General features: G+C 34.6%; 1 protein-coding gene across 13 annotated transcripts in view; it reads left to right on the top strand.

The window, feature by feature from the left end:
* The window catches only part of LOC121314924 (regulating synaptic membrane exocytosis protein 2-like), a 247,534-nt gene that overhangs the window by 158,818 nt on the left and 67,865 nt on the right, over positions 1-20,851 (top strand). For 12 of the 13 annotated variants that reach the window (XM_041248684.1, XM_041248683.1, XM_041248691.1 and 9 more), the window contains 2 exons: positions 9,186-9,365; positions 11,109-11,218. In XM_041248684.1, coding sequence (XP_041104618.1) covers positions 9,186-9,365; positions 11,109-11,218 — 290 coding nt within the window. The remainder of the gene's footprint in view (positions 1-9,185; positions 9,366-11,108; positions 11,219-20,851) is intronic. The other variant, XM_041248687.1, reaches the window with a different exon arrangement.

Raw genomic sequence — 20,851 nt, 5'->3', positions numbered from 1 at the left:
ATAAGTGATTGTTCGTTCACTGCTGGCTAGGCAGGAAGCTCTTTTAATGTTGCTGATTGCAGCCTGACTCTAGGTCTAAGCTGATGATCTATGCAGAGCTGAACGCTCTGTGACAGAAGACGCTCAAAGAGATGTTGAGTTCCTAAATTATACTGATAGTGAGACTGACTGAGATCCATTGGACATTTAGCTAATGAATTAGTTAAGAACACCCATTCCTGGTTTTGTGTCATTTAGTTGACATGCAGTGATCTACCTAGAATGAACATTTGTAACTGGATCACTGTGTTAATTACTGAGCAATTTGAAGATTTGAAAGTTCACATGACGCTTGAAGAAGGGCAAGAGAGCTAGGTGCATGGAGGTGGAATCTGTCATTTGGTGAAATTGACATGAAAAGATACAACAAATGTGCATGCTAAAAATCTGCTTATATGACAAATGACTACTTCATGGAAATTGCAAGCGGAAGTGTTGTTTGTTTGGTTGTTTTCATGATTGTTTCCTGCACTACTGTGTATACTTCAATTCTTACTCTAATAGGTTTCACAAGAGCTCTAACGGTAGTCTATGGAGTGGTAACTGCTGTACATTTTCCTTAAATCTAACAAAAGTAATCATTAGAAAACAACTCATTGGTGTTATTGTTGTACCTAACGAACTCACATTTGCAACATTAGAATGCTATCTTAATAGTTTAATATATTAGCACATAACTAAGTGTGTCTAAACAGGAGTAAACAGAATATAAACTAGAATGTCATTAACAATATATTTAAGTGTTATTAAGCCAAATCTAAAGCGTAGAGGACTAAGTTCATTGTACTTTATTTATTCATTTGTTTTGGTATTATTTATTGTGCTGTTAGATCTAAAAATAAACTATAAAATTAAAAAAAAAAAAAAATAAATACTAATGTTAGCAAGGTGGGCCTGGATGCTCAGATCTACAGCTTACTGCTTCTTTATTCCTGCTTCCGTTTTTTTATTTTTTTATGGAAGCGTATCTGTAGTAAAATACAACCCTGTGCTATTTTCTCTGTGAAAAGTAGTCCAGCAGCAAAACGCTATCATTCTTCCCCCTCTTTGTTTTGTGTATGTGTATCTATACAGTGTATAAGATCATATACATCATATATACATACAGTACTTTTGTGTGCCAAGGTGCAGTGCTTTTAGAAGTGGATCTCGTTATGCAATAGAGCTCTCTGTGCATTTCCTCTGTTTGTTGCCTTTCCCATTCCGGCCTGATGTTGCTGATTTCTGTTGACCTTCTCTGACATCTTTTGGCAGCAACAACCATATCATGTACCCCATCTGTGGTGAAGATGCAGTCAGGTTACTACGTTCCCATAAGATGTGCCGTACATATTCTGATGGTGCTTATAATGATCTTAATAGGTATAAATGCTAAAACCTATTTTTTGTGTGTGTGTTTTTTTCATACATGTGCCACATACCATGTTTGAAAACTGTGCCTTAGATCCCATTTGGATAATGATAATTTCTATTACTGTTAATAAGAACTAATGGTTCTGTCATTTGGTGTAATACCATTTACACTCCTCTCAAGCTTATGGGCAGTAAGATGGTTTTAGAAATGACCACTAGCGATGTGAAACTGTAAATTCTATCCCCTCTTCAACTGCAGCATCTGTGAGTTAGTAGAACATCCCTATTCAAAATCAGAAGTGCACACCTCTAGTGATTGTTTTGACTGAAGTCATTGGTTAAATATTGAAGGCTAGATTTTCTTGTTTTTTTCCAGCTTATATAAAACACCATTACCTAACAGTTTATTGATGGCTGGTGTCCGCTGCTCAGTCTGATGAATATGTGCTACTTTGACCAGCAGTGTATTTCAACTTCATTTTACAGTTTGCACACTTTTCACAATGTTATGGCACCTTCCAGTGCAAATAGCATCAGACTGCACAATGTTTTACTGGCTTACTGCATTATGCTTTTAGTAAACTAAGCCACTGTGCTAGAAAGGCATTTTTAACATGGTTGTGGTTTATGATAGTTTTAATACACTACTGTACTTTCTGATGGAACTGGTTTAGCATTTCACAGTATTTCATTAATACACAGTATTACACTAATAAGGAAATAAACACACACTTACAGGCACTTTATTGTTTATTCAAGTTGTTTTACCAGGACAATCTCAAGTGACCGTTATTGCATCTGTAAAGGGCAAGATCAAGCATAAACAAATAATATATTGCATACATTACATGAATAAGTACATTACATTAACACGCTTCAAACGATCTGAAGAGCGTTCATTCCACCATAGCTGTTTAGTTCTCAAGGTGCCTTATTCACAAACCTTTAATTAAGCAATTGAAACCGAAGAGGGCTTTATGAGAAGGGTCTTACCAGGTGGTAAAGCCCCCTTATGAGGGCTCTATTGCTATTATAATTTTTTTTTTTTTTTGTTTCCACAATTAAAAACTTTTATCGCTATCACATATATATGTCTTTACCTCTGTAGGGTACTGTACGGTATTCTCAAAGCTATTTCCTCCAAATCCAATTTTTTATCTGAAAGACAAAAAAAAACATTACAATTCTGAAACCAAAAAGAAACAACTTAAGACTACTTGCAAGTTCCTAAGTTAAAAGTCTCTGTTGTCTATATTTGGTTTGGTAAATTAATTGGGTGTCTTTCTCTAATTAGCCCTATGTGTCTTCTTTATGTTAGCCGTTCCTTCTGCTTGATCAATTAGAAATGAACATTGACTGACAGGCCTGCACCGCTCACTTGATATCAGCTTTTCTGTGTGGATTTTATTTAATAAGCTACACTAGGAAAAGAGATGCCATCGGTGAATTTAGGTTGTTTACTTACAGTTTCACATGCCTGGTAGTGTGAGGTGTATCACATCACATGACACCTAGTCAGTTACTTGCTTTTGGCATCTGACCATCAGTTCACTTAGAGAACTGCTACTAAATCATTAATGAAGTACTACTACTAATACTGTACAAGCAGTAAAAACTATAATAATAATGTTAATGTGAAATGTGGTGAATACCAATTATAATAGTCACAATAATAATAGTGCTAATAAATCATCCACCAAAAATATGGAAATATACATTTGTCTAACTCCAAAAGAGACTGAACATATTTATTATTATTATTATTATTATTATTATTATTAATAATAATAATAATAATAATAATAATAATATAATAATAATAATAATAATAATAATAATTTTTACAAACTGTTGTCTGTTTTCTTTTGCATTATGTTCAGGAGGATTAGGCAGGAAAGGAGAGTGTCTAAACTGTATGATGACTCTGCCCAATCTCCTGAAAGGTATATTTGCTTATATAACATTGATAGACAACTGGAGTAGATGTAGATGTAGATGTTACTTAAGCTTACAGCTATAACTTTACAAATAATGGCTCTAAAAAGCTGTGCTATACAGTACAATATTTAACTATATAAATATAATGTATACTTGTAAGTCTCTTTGTAAGTATTCCAAACACATGACTGAATGCATTTATATAATAATATACTGTTTCAAGATGTTCTGTAATACAGGGATAATGATTTATACAATCCATCCTCCCGGTAATCTATATCTTTCTCTGTATTCCTCACTAGAATTCTTTGCCCTAGACCCAATTCTATGGTATATGTTTACATGAATGAACAGAGACAGAGGAAGACCCATATAGTTAATTTAAAAAAAAAAGTTTTTCTAATACATATTATTTTGATTGTTATAAATATGCTTTTCAAGTCTGCTTTTCTGCTATATGATCATAAAGGTTTTTTGGATTTTAATATGTAATTAACCAGCAATAAAATGTTACTTTTTAAAAATGTATTTTGTTTTAAAGCTGGTACAGTGGCCCTAGTTCATGGTCAGATCATGTAGTGAATGGTACCTGTGAGGACTTCAGGTAAGCTGTCAGGTGACTGCAGTGTAGGCTAGATGCTTGCATTAGAGGCCCTTGCATCCAAACTGAGAGCTGAGAGGTTTGGATGCTTTTTGCAAAGGGTTGTTTTGTTTGTTGTGTGCCGTGCATTTGCTTTCATAACTTTTATAGTGGTTTTTTTGTTTGTTTTAACTAAAGCAAGATTCCTTTGACTTCCATGTTTACAGAATGTTTGAGGTTACATACATTGACTTTATCAAGGGACACAAAATTAAACTTAATACTGTATGAAAACGTGATTCACAAAATATTGTTTCAACACGCAAGCATGCAAATGTGGTTTGCATGGTAAAGGAAATAATCTGTAGATAATATCCATATGGAAAAATACTGTGCATCATGAAATAGTCATACATTCTTTCAAACACATGTTGCAAACAACAGTTTATTTTTGCAATTAACCACTGACGTTGCACATTCTATGTAGATCAGCATTTTAAATGCAAAATGACCTATTTGTTATTTTGACATAATTAAAGAGAATCACAGCAAAACTGACATGAATGTTTTTTTTTTTTTTTTTTTTTTTTTTTAATGTTACAGAATATATTTAGAGTAATTTTAAATAAGAATGGTCATTATGGAACAAGCAGCAGCGATTATTATATTAGTATCATATAAATATTGCATTCTATTTTCCACAGTGCACAAAATGTACATGCAAGGTCTATGCAAGTAAACTGTAGGACTGCAGCATGATTTTAATACAGTATTTCTGTATTTTCAGTGAATTTCCTTTTCTTCAAAGCTAGTCCAAATTATTATTATTTTTTTTTATATTGATACAAAATGTTAGATATTGATTTCTGTTTTCGAATTATAGTGTTACACCTCAAGTCAAGGGTACATAAGGACCTTTTTATTTTATTGTGTTACATGTTCCCATGTGTTGCTACAACTGTTTGCATCAGGTGTGTGTATTAAAAAAAATAATTAAACAATACACAAAGGTATTTACTGACAAATAGCTGCTGTAATTCTAAGTAATAGTAGTCATTAGATAAATTTGTGCAATGTTACTTTAAAGCAACTGTACTTACTTATCCGATTGGAAGTCATGCAAAAGATATCCAAATTCCATTGACATGTTCAAGGAAAAAAAGAAAACTAGGGTTAATTTAGTCAAAAGGTGCATACAGTAGTTTTATGATTGTTTAGGGTATGCAAACATCTGAAAGTTTGGCTTTTCATACACTTTATTTAGAATGTATGTACAAACCAAATCACGGAATTAAGGTAAAGAAGCAAAAAAAAGAAAAATATATATATATATATATATATATATATATATATATATATATATAGAATATATATATACCCCACCCCGGTATATATATAATATATAGAATCTATATATTATTCTTAGCATCTGAATAAACCAGTGGTCAGGTAGATTTTGATCATTTCATTAACTGTTTGCTTACCCATAAACAAAATATTAATTTATCCATTGAGTGTAAACGATTATTATAAATGCAACAAAAGTAATAAACACAATTTGCTAATTGGGGAGGGTGTCATTTTGGGGTGCTATGACAAGCTAAAGCCACAAAACAATACATATTACAACATGCAAATCATGTGTAATTGTTAATGGAAGGCTTTTGTATACTGTATATAGCTACTAATGTTGGAGTGTGAGAAATTAGTCAATCTACATTAACTGTAATATTTAAAAAGCATTGACAGCAGGTAGTGGAGTGTAATAGATGTTTCAGTTACCAGTTCCAATTTTGGAAGTACATTTAACTAGAGCAGAATTACCCCTAATTATTTCCTGAAGTCTACATTATGCACCATTTTTTGGAAATGATTCTGAATGTTAATACCAAAGAAGTTCACATAAGTAGTATCTTGCTGGTTATTTTAACTTTATTGGTGCCTTTTTGTTTGACAGACTAATAGGTAGTAAAAGCTTTGATAAGTAGATGTGGAGCAGATACTATCAGGCATCTGACTTTCTGTAATGGCAGAAGTTATATCAGCATGCTTTTTGAATCCTTCAAATAAAGGAGTGAGACAGTGGATGTTGTACCAGGCTTAGCTTCCCATGGTGAAGCCGAACCCCATGATCCTGAAGAAGGTATGAGGTAATATCTCGCTTAGATTCAAGAGTAGATTAGCGTTCTTCCAACATCTACAGTTATCCTAGATTTGTGAGAAAGTACTTTCCCCTACGCAAACTACATCATGTACAAGCCAGTTACACCCTTTATATTGTTTGACACATTTCCATCCCTCCACCTCCCCTACATCAGCTTTGTAGTTGGCTCTTGGTCTCCCTCTCTCTCTCAAGGGGCCATCCGAACCAAGTGGGTTTGAAGTAAAATGTTTTCTTATTTAAGTACATTGTGTTGTGGGGAATTGTTTTGAAGTAGTGAAATTAGATTTCCACCCTTAGCTTTATTTAATTTAATTCCCTTGTGGAGTGTGTATTTTATTAAGAAAATTATTAACTCATTTTTTTGTATGTACTGGTACCTTTCAATGTTAAAAAAAAAAAAAAAAAAAAAAAAACTAAACATATACAAATGAAATTGTTAAATGTTTGTGTTTCCTGCTATTGGATTCATTGTAAGTTAATCATTGGTCACGCTGTTATCAGAACCATCATGTGTATGTATAGTAACAGAGCAGTGATCAAATGGCACTGCTGCACTGCTTTTCACAGAGGAGGTTGTAAAGACATCTATTCCGTAAAATTGATCTTTTTTCCTGTTTCTATCTTAGAAGCGCCAAATCTCATCATAGTAATTAAGAGCTGATAGAAATCAGATTAAGTGGTAGGTATGCTAAGATGAGCCAGCTGCAGCACAGATATACCGTAATTTGCATTTTCGTTGCCACAGTTAGCAAAGTCAACATTTTGTCGTATGTACTAAGAGAAAATATGTTAATGAAGAAAGACACAATATACTAATTTTAAATATTTGTTGCGTCTTCTTAGCGAGATCTCTAGCATTATGCATTGCGAGAGTCGTGCTACAATGTTCAGATAAATAGCGGGAGTTGAGTTGTGGTTTGCTGCAGCAGTGTGTGCCCGAAGGATAACAGTAGGCCTATGCAGTGTGCAGTACACTAGTAAAATCAAATGAATACCTAGCGCACTTTCGTTTTACTTTAGCCTACCGTAACATAAAATAAGTCATGCTGCTGCACTGTACACATTGGTCTACAATGCGAATAAAAGATTACTCTTTTTTTTTTTTTTTTTTTAGTTATTATTATTTTTTACTTGGCCTACTTGGTAGCCTTGACAGTTGACACAAAATAGATCATGGTCCTATACAGATGCTTAAAATGAGCTGGTGGGGTTAGCGGCACATGTGTGCAGCCTATTGCTCCCAACAGAAATGTCATTAAAAAATTGTTTTCAAGGCTTGTAAGTACACCCAGCCTTTTGTGAAAATTAGGTATCGCCTCAGAAATGCATTGATCACAACTGACAACGCACGAGAAAAAGGGGACTGGGAAATGCTAGCAAGTTACGATAGTTCTTAACAAATTGATGTAATTGTAAGTGTCTCAATTCCGGCAGCTTTCGTACATCTCATTATAATATTTGAGGACCCTCGTTTGCACTATCTCTGCCCCCTTTTGTGAATTTATGCAGGAAAGCCCATAATTGCTTATTCGTCTAAGCTTGAACCGCAAAGAAAAAGTGGTGCTGCAAAGCATTCCCTAAAAAGTCACAAATAGCGTTGCGCTTGTTTAGTACATTTCACCCAAGACTTCCGACTCGTTTGCAGCTGGTTTGCAGCTATTGTGACAGGTGCAACACGTTAGTACATCTACTGCTAAAACGGTTAAATACTGAACTTTTGCATAAAACAACTAACAAAAGAGAAGTTTGTGATAAATGGATAAAAAAAAAAAAAACACATCTCATTGTCTAGTCCTGTATGTCATCATAGTACAACACCACATAAATAATCCATTTCATACATGGTTCCTAATGAGTTTTGGGAGTAAATGGGGAAAACCATAATTAGTGAACCTTTACAGTATAATTGCCTTTTTTAAATTAAGGAATCCATGTAAAAAACTCAATAAGCTATGGCCAAATAACTAGCAACTCGTTACATAAGCCATAGTATGTTTTCCTTTTCATGTGCTGAGTTTATTAGTCATGTTTTAGTCTGTTACTGCATGCTCCCATGTATTAAAAGAAAAACTTGGTGAGCAGGATTATTCATAAACAACGCACATATGAAAAAAAAAATATTGTTACAAGTGGAACTACACCATTGGCATTGTACATAGTAATTAAAGTAGCACGAAACTTTGTAACAAAGCTTTTGTGTGACAATTTTGTGTGACTTTGTTTTGGCCTGACTAAATACTTTTAATGGAAGGCGCCTTGCTTATGAGGTACAGTATCTCAACAGTATATTTGTTCCTGTCTGTCTTGACTATTTACTTGTAAACTGAGACTAAGCAAAAGAAAACCTTATTTTTTCTGTGGTGTGTTGTGTAGGAATCACCCTTTATATGGATTGATTTAATTAATTAAACAGATACTTTTTATGGGGTCTTTTGTTCGCATGAATATGCATATTTGTAGGACATAAATGTATGTTGTTGAGCTCTTGCTGTTTACTTGAACAGTACAAAGTTTTCATGTTAAAAAAGGTGTTTTAAAAAATCATCTTCAATGTAACCAATGGGATGGTTCGTAGCCCATTATGGATGTCATCAAGCTGCCTCGTCAGCACATTAGCCACAATAACAATCAGCCCTGTCTTTTAAGTTTCACCTTTTTCTGATTACATCTGATTACATGTTACCATACAGGCATTTTGTGTATTTTTATGTCACTTTTCCTCCAGACAGCTCTCTGAAGACCAAGATCTGAATGTTCATGCATCAGTAATCTGACATTTAGGGGAGGGCCTGTTGAGCTTTCAGAAGTTTATTTTAAGGTTAACATTTTGTAGATCATTCCCAAAGTTACATTGATAACTAGATGGAAGGGTGTAAGCTAGATGTCGAACGCTAATTCAAATGTAGCCCAGCCCACTGTGTGTTTTGATTTTTCCAATTCTGATTGGCCTTTTCGTCTGCTCAGTGCTTTTATCCAGTGATCTAAAAATACCCATAACCAGGTAAGACCTGAGGCCGGGTCTCGTTCACAAGGGTGACCCAGTGAATTATGATATGTTCTGCTTGATTTAGGTATTTGGTCAACTGAGTGGTTTTCTGAATAATATTGCAGGAATTGTGAAGCCCTGGATAGACATGAATATACAAGGTCCAGATCCGCAGATCAGCGCCCAGTGCTCGAGTGGACCAGCTCCCGCTCCCGGTCCACCGAGCGCCCCGACTCTAACCTCATGAGATCGATGCCGTCTTTAACATCAGGAAGATCTGCCCCTCCCTCACCTGCCTTAACGAGGTGACCCAGACCAATCAAAACAGCCCAACTAATTCAACCCCGCCGCCCCCCACCACCGCCAACTCACCTTTTATTTTTCCTGTAGTACAAGTGGTGTATTTTTTTCCATCCTAGCATAGCTACTAGAAACAGTAGATACTAACTTCCTTTATTTTAGACACACTACTTATATTCTTCAATGGATATAATGGTGTGGGACTCATTGTGGCTTATTTACTAACATATTTATATATTTAACAGCATCTGTTTTTTGTGGTTCATTAGGAAACCTTGGATAGTGTCCTGCATTTAGCACTTCATGGCTCCCTACTTTTTTCTTGCAGCCTTAGAGTCTTCTACCAATGTTTTGACATTTAACATCACAGCTGGAACAGACATCATAAAACCTTTAGAGATGGAAGTTTTGCAGTCCATTTAACCAGATTATGTGGCACATCTGTAATCATTGTTTGCTCACGGCTAGAATAATGTACTGTATGTCTAGTTAATAAATGCAACAGAAAGACAACTTCTGTTTGATATGCTGATACAGTACTTCCTGAAGAATGCAGACAGAGGCTGTGCATTATGAGCAAATTAGGGATGGGTGAGTCCATTTTAATTTGGAATTGATATGATCTTTGTAAGTAGAGTGCTCTGCTATAACTGAGTTACACTAAAATTATACCACCACAAAAGCCATAGCAGGACTAGTGACATTAAATTACATGAGTCTAAACGTTGTGGTATTAAACCCTTAATATCTAGTTCAGTATATTGTTGAAATTATTTCTATAACTCCCAGAAAAAATATACAGGGTGTTCAGAATTTCTATTAAGGCTTCCTTATTGTACAACTTTCATGGAAGGGAGAACTCAATACCATTTTAATGTCACATACAAAAAAACACCAAAACTTGTACATGATATATCTTAATAATAACAAACTTGCTTAGAATGGTCTGCATAGACAGAAAAAAATAGAAAAATACGGCTCAGCTGGATTTCATAAGCCAAAACAGAGCCGAAATCAGAACAGGTAGTTGCCACCCATCCCTAAACAGAACTTATTTGGGGAAATACAGTACTCACTTGCAGCAGTTTGTAAAGGGTGATGTGTACAGTAAAGGAAATGGACATCTCTTTTGAAACATTCCATTAAAATTGTAAAAAAAAACATATACATTCTCAGAACACTTATTCTATCTCAAATCATTTAACCAATGTACTTGTGTGACCCCAGGTACCTGTAGATTTCATTTTATTTAAGTAGAAAAAACAACATTTTTATATATATATATATATATATATATATATATATAGAGAGAGAGAGAGAGAGAGAGAGAGAGAGAGAGAGAGAGAGAGAGAGAGAGAGAGAGGTAATGTGTTTGTGTGTCTGTTAATGTGTGTGATAGTTTTTCATTATATATGCGTGCTTAATATGTATCTATACAATATGGTGGTTATTTTGAGCATGCCATCTTCAATTTGGGTAAATATATTAATACTTAAATATGTAAAGAATGTTGTAAAGAAAAATTGTCTTCTGTACCAGGAAGACGTTTGGTCCTAAAGCTTGTGCTTTTTTTCTACAGTTTTTTGCAAACTCTTCCTCTCACAGAGTACTGCTGTGGAAGCAGTTTGTATCTGGTGCTTGAGAAAATGAGGTGTAGGTTGAGGAGAAGCTCCCCTCCCTCCCTTGGTGTTCCTGTGAGAAGCTGTGAGCCTGACCACCCCAGACTAACTCCCCCCTGTGTCCCGCAGGTCGCACCCTCGTAGCGGATCCGTCCAAACCAGTCCCACGAGTACCCCCTTGGCTGGACGCAGAGGTCGACAGCTGCCACAGCTTCCACCAAAGGGGACGCTAGAAAGAAGTGAGTGAAATGCTCTTTTAAAATAAGCCTTGTGTCACGATGCAGGCGTTAGCAGGTGAAAGATGTTGGGAGTATTGTCTTTGTGGTAAGAAAAGCTCATCAGAGCTGACAAAAGGACTGGTTAAAGCTCACGAGCAGCATTTGGAGGCTAGTTCTTGTTCTGGTTTTATCAGTTTTCTCCTCGTTTTTTAGTGCCAGTGGTTTTATTAACTGATTGGATCAATCTAACTGTTCTTTGGAAATTTGCTTCCCTAGAGTATTGCATGTAGTTTACAAGGTTGCCTGGTAAAAGCACATTATATCCTAATTGTGAATTAAACACGTCAATATTTACAGGGTTCTTGCTGGAAAAGTCTATTTATGATAGGTTAAAGATGTTTGATAATTGACGTTGGTGGATAGAAGATAAATTTATGATGCTGCTGTGATTTACATCTGATTTACTTGAGGCTGAGAAGGTGATAAAACATAAACTTTCACCAGTTTAGGGTAAAACATGTCCATTGTATTGTATGTTGTCAGTCTTTTGTGAGTTATTTGTGTTTGATTATATGTGGTTATAACTGGAATGCCTTCAGAAAGTGGGAAATTACTTTTGGAGGTTTAAAATATATATTATTTTAATGTATTTTGTTTGTTTGGTTTTGTTTTTTGTTTTTTTTACATTTTTATTTAATGTTTCTGCTTTTGGCTCCTTTTTTCATTTCTTCCCAGAAAATGGAGATGAAGGATTACAGCCTTATGAAGGTCTGTAACTCAAACGCAGGTTTAATTTTGTAGAAAGAGCCTTAGAGGCATGGTTTCCAAGAATAAACCCTTCTGCAATAGGTGTTAATTGGTTTCGACAGGCTGAACTCTCTGTTTATTCCTCTGTAAACTCTGTGATAACAAAAAAAAAGCTCACTGCATGAAACCAAGTAATGTCTGTTGCGGTGTGTGTTTCTGCTTTTTTCTGTCGGTGTGTGTGCTACAGACTCTGGGTTTAGATATTGTAGATGTTGTGTCCCTACTCTGTCCAAATGCTGCCTTTACTTGTATTGTCTGGCCAATCGTTTGTTTCTTGTTTTATATCACCAAGGTAACATAATTTAATGCTTGAATTAAATGATTTAATGAACTGCAACATTGATTTATTTAATCAAAATCAAGTTTTGTGAAGAGACCCTTGTTACAAATATTTTTGACCAATAATGAAGTCAAAAAGAGTCATCTCGGATTATATATACTGTGCGTGTGTGTGTATATATATGTGTGTATAATGATTATATATATAGATATATATGTATATATATAATCGGTAATATATATATATATCTATATCTATATATATATATATATATATATATATATATATATATATATATATATATAAGCGCGTGTCTTTTAAAATAACTAAGTGTTACAAACTTTATAATTTATTTATTATAAACGTTATCTTATTACACATTTCGTAAAATGTTGTGAATATTTTAAATAAAATGTCAGAAAAATAAAATCAAATTCAATACAAGAACAAATCGTTATTCACACAACTGTGAATATATCACTGACATGCTTGTATGAGAAATGTTGTACGACTGTTGTAGTTCTCTGATTCATCTTACTTCAGCCAATCACTGTTGTGACTTCATGTACATCAATTTACATTTTAATGTCTCCGATCCAGTTATAAATTACACAGGGACTTGACAAGCAAGAAAAGGGACACTTGAATTGACCCAGGGCTTTTGTCGGGTTAAAGCCTGATAAGACACAAGCACCCCTTCAGTGTTCGTCTGCCAATCCCCTTGACTCCAATATAGAACAATTCTTTTAGAAAAGTGAAATACTGTTCATGAAAAGGTGATTAATGAAGAAAGGCTTTTTTTTTTTTTTTTATTAATCCCACTGGTCTATAGCAGACAACTTCTTTCCTAGCCTGTAGTTAATAAAAATAACTAAATAGTTTTCTGCTACTACAAAAATACAGACATGTAGCTGAGCTGGAATCTTCCCTCTGTAGGAAGCATAGTCCACAACAGCCAGGCTGTTTGCAGTCCCCAAACTGTTAAGTAGTGTCTAGAAAATCTCCTGGTACAGAGCTTGTTGTAACACCTTTATGTGTTCAGAACGTGGCAGATAACAATTAACAACCTTTAAATGTCAGTTTCTGACAGTTGATGTTGTAGATTGTAGTTTTATATGAATATTGTAGTTTAATTTTATCTCTGTGATAGTATCGTGGTGAGGAAGCTGCATCTTCATATCTCTGATACAAAAGGCCAATCTAGATATGCAACGAGTGATAACCAGGGGCCAAATCAACTTTCTTACCTCTTATTAGCATAAGCAATATTAGCACGTTGTCACAGGTTCTCTTTTTGTGCTAAATGCCTTTGCAGGTTTTGCATGTAACTGCTTCCCAAACTACAGTGTGCACTTGGAAAATCCTCATATCCAAAAATATGGGGACCAGTGGTAATGATGAAAATGCCAAGAACATTTTAAAGTCTTTGTTGTCATTTATTAGTAATTTAGTAATTTCACAGGTGTTTGTATCAGTGACATTTTTAAATTGATCTTCAAATAGGACTTGAAAAAAGCTATGTATAAAATCTTTTTATAATATATAAAATATTTAAAGTGTATGTATCTCAGTATCAGTTCACAGAACTCCGCTTTGTTTATATATATATATATATATATATATATATATATATATATATATATATATATATATACACACACACACACACACACACACACACACACACACACACACAAAAACCTGGCATAGTAAATAGTCAGATAAACCCAAGCAGAAGCCCCTTTTGTATAGTATACAGGCGCACTGCCATACTGTAATTAGTATTTCATTTTTGCAATTGGGTAAACAGTAATATTTTAACAGTTTACTGCAGTATATGTGTATTTTCATCTGTCTTGTGCTCAGTTTATTGTCTGTATGCTCTTTGCCTTGTCACTGTAACCTTCCACCATGTCTGCATTGTCTTTGTCTCATGAAACACACACCCACAGAAGAAGCAGGGGAAGAGAATGAGCAAACTGAACACCAGGGGTCAGAGGTCAAGGCAGGTGTGTCTCACAGTGCTGCCACTTAGCCTAGGCCACACCCTTACCCCTGCTGGAAATTCTAGCGTGACTTGATTTGGAGCATGCATTTAATAGTTTCTTGCTGATTTAAGAAAAAAAACCAAAAAACAACAACACAGGCTGATAGACCAACATATCGAATAGATTACTGAAGAAAATAACTTCTCCTTTTGTGATAATATTGGAGCACTGATTTAACAAAGAAGCAGCGTAGACTGGTGATTGTCGACCCATGACCCTCAGAGCAAATACGTGCTGCATCTACAAACTTTACACTCACAACCAGTTGCATAATTTCTACTGTTGTGAATAGCTATTGTGATTTTGATACTGACACAGTATACTGGTAAAGGCAGAAAATACTGTAGTTAAAAGGACACTGAATGGTTTAATGAAACACAATACGAGGGATAAATGTGACAACCACTTACCTAGACAACAGACTGAGCACAATTTCAAAAATAGGTGGCCAGAGAGAATGCCTGAAATAGTTTGGTCTATTTTAACAAAAGTCTTTGTTAGTGTAGACCAAACTGTTCTTTTAATCTGGCCTTTAACTGAGTAAGGAACTTTTTTTTTCTCTCACAAATCTAATACCAGCTCCATCCATCCTAAATCAGCACCTGTCAATGCTGGAATTTGTAACAGGGTCCTTTTACTCAATTTTCCCCCAACTAGTGTCTTCTATTTTTGTTTTTGTTTTTGTCCTGCATGCTAGAATTGTAAAGTATTGTAAAGTATACAGTGAGTAGTATAAACCAAATATTCTGTTTCTCAAAATTAAATGTTCTTGGACTTTTTTTTTGTGTTTTTGTGTTTGTGTGTGTGTGTGTGTGTGTGTGTTTGTGTGTTCCTTTGTGCTGTGTTACGTGGTAAACACCTACAACAGAATGCTGTATACATTTGTGAAACCAAATCACAACTTTTATTGATGAATGCTGCTGCATTGCAATGTATTTTTTTCCTTTTACAGTAAATTTAGCTTTGCCTTTGTGTCCAGTGGTTCAAATGTGACCATTCTCTAATTTGCCATAGGATAGCCTTAAGAATATTAAAGGCTATTGTTTCATTATAAAATAGGATACTAGGGTACCTGGACACCCCAGTATCATTACAGGGTTAAATGTGTAGCATTCTGTAAGAGTTAGGTATTGCATACTTTGTTTTTTACATAACCATACATTTTTGTTTTTCATTAACACCAACGTCTGTTTTCAAATGTCATTAAGATTACAGGGAGAAACCTCAATGCCCCCCTGTTAATGGGAGAAAAGGCAAGTTGCTTAGTCCCTGTAATGTGTGCTAGTTTTTCTTGTTTTATATATAGATCTTATTTACATAGACGTGATATGCATGTTGGTGATAAGTAGTGATTTTAATGTATAGGTTTCCATCCCATTGGTAGTTTATTGTGTGCAGTGTTTTTAGTATTAGAAAATAAGCTGTCCAAAGCTGTTAACACACAGTGGCTGTAAGTCTCCAGCCATATACAGTATGTACTGGAAATGGAGGCCTCATACTGTACAATCTGATGGTTCTATTTACAGTATTCTAATAGCCGGTTCACCTGAATTGGTGTCACTCTCATTAAGCCCCACAACAACTGAATGTGGAGCAACAGTTCATTGAGTGTCCAGCTATGTTTTAATCCCCAAAATGACTGATTTAGACACATACCCAATTCAATGTGTCTTTTTAAAAATCCTACAGTCTCTTTGTAGCCCACAAAACTGAAGACATGTGTGTTGTAAATGTGATATTTACACTCAGGTGGGCATTTGTCTTTGATTTTGCTCCATAATCAGGCTAAAAATCACCTTCTTGACAACTATTACTTTATTATTTAATTTGCATCTCTTTCTTAAAACCTTCAATTGAAATTAAAGCTTTAGCTGTCAAAGGACAACGTATATGTGAAAAGTATATATGTTTGCCATATTTCTCATAATTGATAATGCATCCTATTGGTATTAAAACAAACAAACAAAAAAGATATTGCTCCAGAAATTGATATTAGTACAAATATTTAAAATTAATTATTCCATTGGGATTCCTAGCCTTTACTATTTCATATTCAAATGCACAAGTTATGTTAAGTTTACCAGATTGCTGGGAAACTAGATCATTGGAGTACTGTTTTATACTGTAATCTGTATAAAGCCTTGTGTACAAATACAAATAGATCATACAGCATTGACATTATAAACTGTTGTTGCAACTTCTTTTTCTAAATATCTATTAAAGCTTTAATATTATTTAACACAATGAAAAAATATCTCAACTGGTAACTATATGAAAGGGAAGGAGAAAGAAAATTGTGCTGCATTATCAAAAATTGTCTTACATTCAAATAACCAGCAGATGGAGCAAAATTCTTATGATTCAGGGATGGTCAAAAGTGCTAAAACATGAGAAGCTCTCAGCACTATAAAGCATGCCTGAATAGATGATCACAACTGTCCAAATGAGCAGTGCTTAACCAATTATGTTCAATAGTAGTTATTTGCCATAAAGAAAATGTAAAAACAAGATTGATTCTGTTCAGGATAGACCTGTTTTAAATACAGTACCCAAATGTAGTGCTAATTCTATTATCAAACTGGTGCTGTTACTGGATATTGTTGTATTGTTCTGTGCTGAAGCAGCATATATAGTTAAACTTTTGGAATTGTAAACACTGGATAGTGCAGCACATTGCTGAATAAACAAAATGTTTCTCATTTGGGTAGGAAAGGAAAGTTGCACAATGTTCGTAGTGAGAGTGGTGTTACACAAATCAGGTCACATTTAATCCTTTCATCTATAATGATTCACTCCAGTAAGTAAGGCATAGAGCTATCAGGATGTAGCATAACAAATTTAAAACATTGAGGGAATTTAATGAAAAGCACAATATAAAAATAACTATTCCAAGTTTAGCTAGAGATTTTATAACCACCATCCCTTTTTTATTTATTTATTTTTCCTGGGGGCATAAAACTAATTTCAGTGTACTAGCTAGGTTTCACTGCATTAGCCCTAGGAACTGTGGAATATCTCCAACACACATCTTGGAAGATTTGAAACCTAATTCTGTATCAAAATAATTACTGCTTCATAGGAGCCACACAGCAACCCTGCTTATTCAGCAATATTGTTTGTCCCATCGAAAGGTAATTGATCCATGTGGTCCCATTTGTAAGCTTTATGAATAATGGCCTTTGTAAGCAGTGATTTCAAAAAAGCTTCATAGCAAAAAGCTTCTAAAGAAGAGCCTCCCGCCCCTTAAACGTAGCTTCATTCAGGTTAAATAGTGACTTGGATCAGCATTGAAAAGGCCTTTAGTGTTCATAGAACATACGCAATTCAAGCTCAGAAATAAAACATCTTGAAATTCGTTCCAACCACAGGGAGCACGGCACACTTTAAAAGCTCTAAGTAGATTTTTTTTTTTTTTTCTAGTGTAGTGTTAATAACTGCGGAGAAATTAATTTGTTTAAATGTAACCCCCTTTTTTGTCATGTATGAAAATGACATGTATAGCCCTGGGCTGGTTCTGTGGAAGCTGCACTGCGATCTTTATTATTTATTACATGAACATAAGGAATGTTGGGAATGAGAAGAAGCCATCTGGCACATTAAAGCTGGTCCCTTCATCTACATAAAGTACATTCAATTTATATTAATTTATTGAGGTGTGTTTAGCTAACAAGCAACACTGAGTACAGTAGTTTGAAGCAGTTCTAGCTGCTCAAATAAGAAGACACAATATGGGTATAATTTTTCTTAAATGAAAAACAACACCTGTCTGTTACAAAAGCAGTAAGAAACAAGATAAGTTGGGACTTTTGATTTTTTTTATATTTTACCCCCAAGTCATCCGAGGCTGAAATGTGATTATTGTAAAAAAGGAATTAGATGAAATGGTGGGTATTTGGTTAAATGTGTTATACCTTTCTATATCCTCGTTCCATCAAAAGTTCTTCATTATAATTACAGTATTTTAAATGTATAATTCCCATGATCAGCTAGTTTATTTATTTGCAGTGCTATGGCAATTTAGAATCCTGTTTGTACTTCTCCCCTACATTAACATAAAGGTTGTTACCATTCATACAGTCAGTGACATTGTTTGAAAAGTATTGTCTATTGCATAATCCTAATATGTTTAAAATCTATAATTAGGACTTCTGATTTTCAGTGTTTTACCTTGACTTGTATACTCTCCTTTAAGAATTCGATTGATACTGGTTAAGGCATTTGTTTATCTCAATCACAGCTGAGAAACATGTTAATAGTAAAATTAATTTAATTTACTGTTTTTTTTTTTGTTTTTTTTTTGTATGTGAAACAATTAAATGGGTTTTTAAATCGGCCAAACCTTAATTTTACATTTACAAGCAGAACGTGCAAACGAGATCGCGACATGTTAATAAGCGACTAATCTTTATTAAAGCTATTATGAAAAATTAAGTATTTTATGCTGGACACACTTTATTACAAGTGTTATGCATAACTACATTTACATTAATAAAGATGAGTCGCCTCTTTTAAATGAAAAAGTAAGACTTGCGATTTAAAACCTTATTTAGTTGTTTCCCAGAAAGAAAGAAAAAAACTGTAAATTAAATCAATTTTACTATTTCTCAGTTGCGATTGAGATACAAGAATGGCTTAACAAGTATCGGTTAAATTCTTAAAGGAGAGTAGAAAAGTCGGTGTAAAACACACCAAAATCAGAAGTGCTAAGTATAAGCTACACTTAAAAGGTACTTCAAAGAACAATATAGCAGTATACAGCTAAGAGCTCACAATAGCAGAAAAGCAAAAAAAAAAAAAAAAAAGGTGTAGCGTCATTAGTGTGTTGGTTAACCTTCAATAGAACACCTTATTTTTGGTAATATCTTCCACAAGGTGTTCTGTTGTTGGTTACTTTTTCTTTATAGATTTGCGCTGTGCTCTGAATGTGTAAATCTTAATTTTGCTGGCTTAAGTTGTACATGATGAGCCATCTTTCCTTTTGGTTTGTATCAGAAGTGACCTGGGAAGACCAACAGAGAAAGGTGAATGGTACGGTAGCTGATGACAAGATGAAACAGAAACACCAGTCTGAGCCAGGTTTGTCAGGGTGTGGAAAAATGTGCAAAAAAAGCATGAGGCTGGGGACAGACGCGCCAGCCGCAGCAGCGATCCCCAGATCCCATGCTTTAATGCTAGTCCAGTCTGTGCTGTCTTGTTCAGCTTTTCTTATACTCTGTGATGTGAAGGGCAGCATGGTGGGAGTAGATCTGTGTTGATGTAGCCAACTTTGTAGAAGCTGCTCTTCCAGGCTGATGGCACTGCGGGCTTCATGCACCACAATATGAGAGGTGCAGAACACTGTATCCAAGAATAAGACAGCAACTAGAAAGCAGTAAATACAACAGTTGCACAGGATATAAAGCTGGGTGGTACAGTTCAGAAACAAAAAGTGTAATAGAGTCAGGACAGGTTTTAAAATGACCAACTAGAAAAGCACTTAATAATTATATGCCTTACCCTACTGTATATGAACATGATTATTGGTATTGCTAACACCTAACATGGATTTTTGTGCTTCACCCAATTAGCATGGCTTCTTAATTAGGGGTAATTAAGGTCAACAACGGCGTTGTTTATAAATAAATACAAGCCCAAAGCAACATTCAGCCTGGAAAGGGTAAGGGAATGGGGTATAAGGCAATTTTTTACACTCTAGCTTTTTATTTTATTAGCCCCCTCATTTTTATACCTTCTTTACCCTTTACTGTTTAAGTTTTCTATCTCAGTGCTGGCACGATTTTCACTGTGTTGATTTGGTTGTTCTTCTACACTGTATCTAAATTAGCCGGAACTAACCCAAAATGTTATATTGCAGTTAGAAGGAGGTGTTCTCATACTGGTTTCCATTTTGATTTTTTTGCATGTGACAGCACAGAAAATGTAATAATCAGTAGACCTCTTTTTTTCTTGTTTTTGTCAGTTAACATTAATGTTTTCCTAGCTTGAAACTTTAATAGTACATGACACTGAAAAATAAGTGTTTATTTCTTATAATTAAAATTACCCTTGATGCTAAATAATTTAATATAAAAATGTAACATTGTGTTTCCTATTTCCTAAACACTAGATTGTTATAATTTAAATAAAGAAGAAACATACAAAGTAATGATGGTTAATTAAGTTTACAGAGTTGTTGTTGTTATTATTATTATTATTATTATTATTATTATTATTATTTTTATCGATTTAGCAATATTCTTATTGACAGTTTATTAAGAACCAATAATCTAACTGGCATACCCAAGAGGGTTTTTTCCACCAGTGTTTAGAGAAATTTTTTAAAATGCAATAATTTTATTTCTACTTTAAATTGGCCTTGCTCCTTACCCAGTTTTTACTTTGCCACGTTCTGCCTCTTTCCTTTTCTCTGGAGCTGCGGGTTTGCCCTTGCTTTCTACTCCCCTCTCTTGCGTATGACACCCCTCCCATCCCATATCCTCTCTGTTGCTCTATCCCCTGCTCCATTCCCTTTAAACCTGG

This window comes from Polyodon spathula, chromosome 4 (assembly GCF_017654505.1).
Source record: "Polyodon spathula isolate WHYD16114869_AA chromosome 4, ASM1765450v1, whole genome shotgun sequence".
Classification (NCBI taxonomy): Eukaryota; Metazoa; Chordata; class Actinopteri; order Acipenseriformes; family Polyodontidae; genus Polyodon; species Polyodon spathula.
Note: the sequence above shows the minus strand (reverse complement) of the source record. Positions and strands in the feature narration are given on the sequence as shown.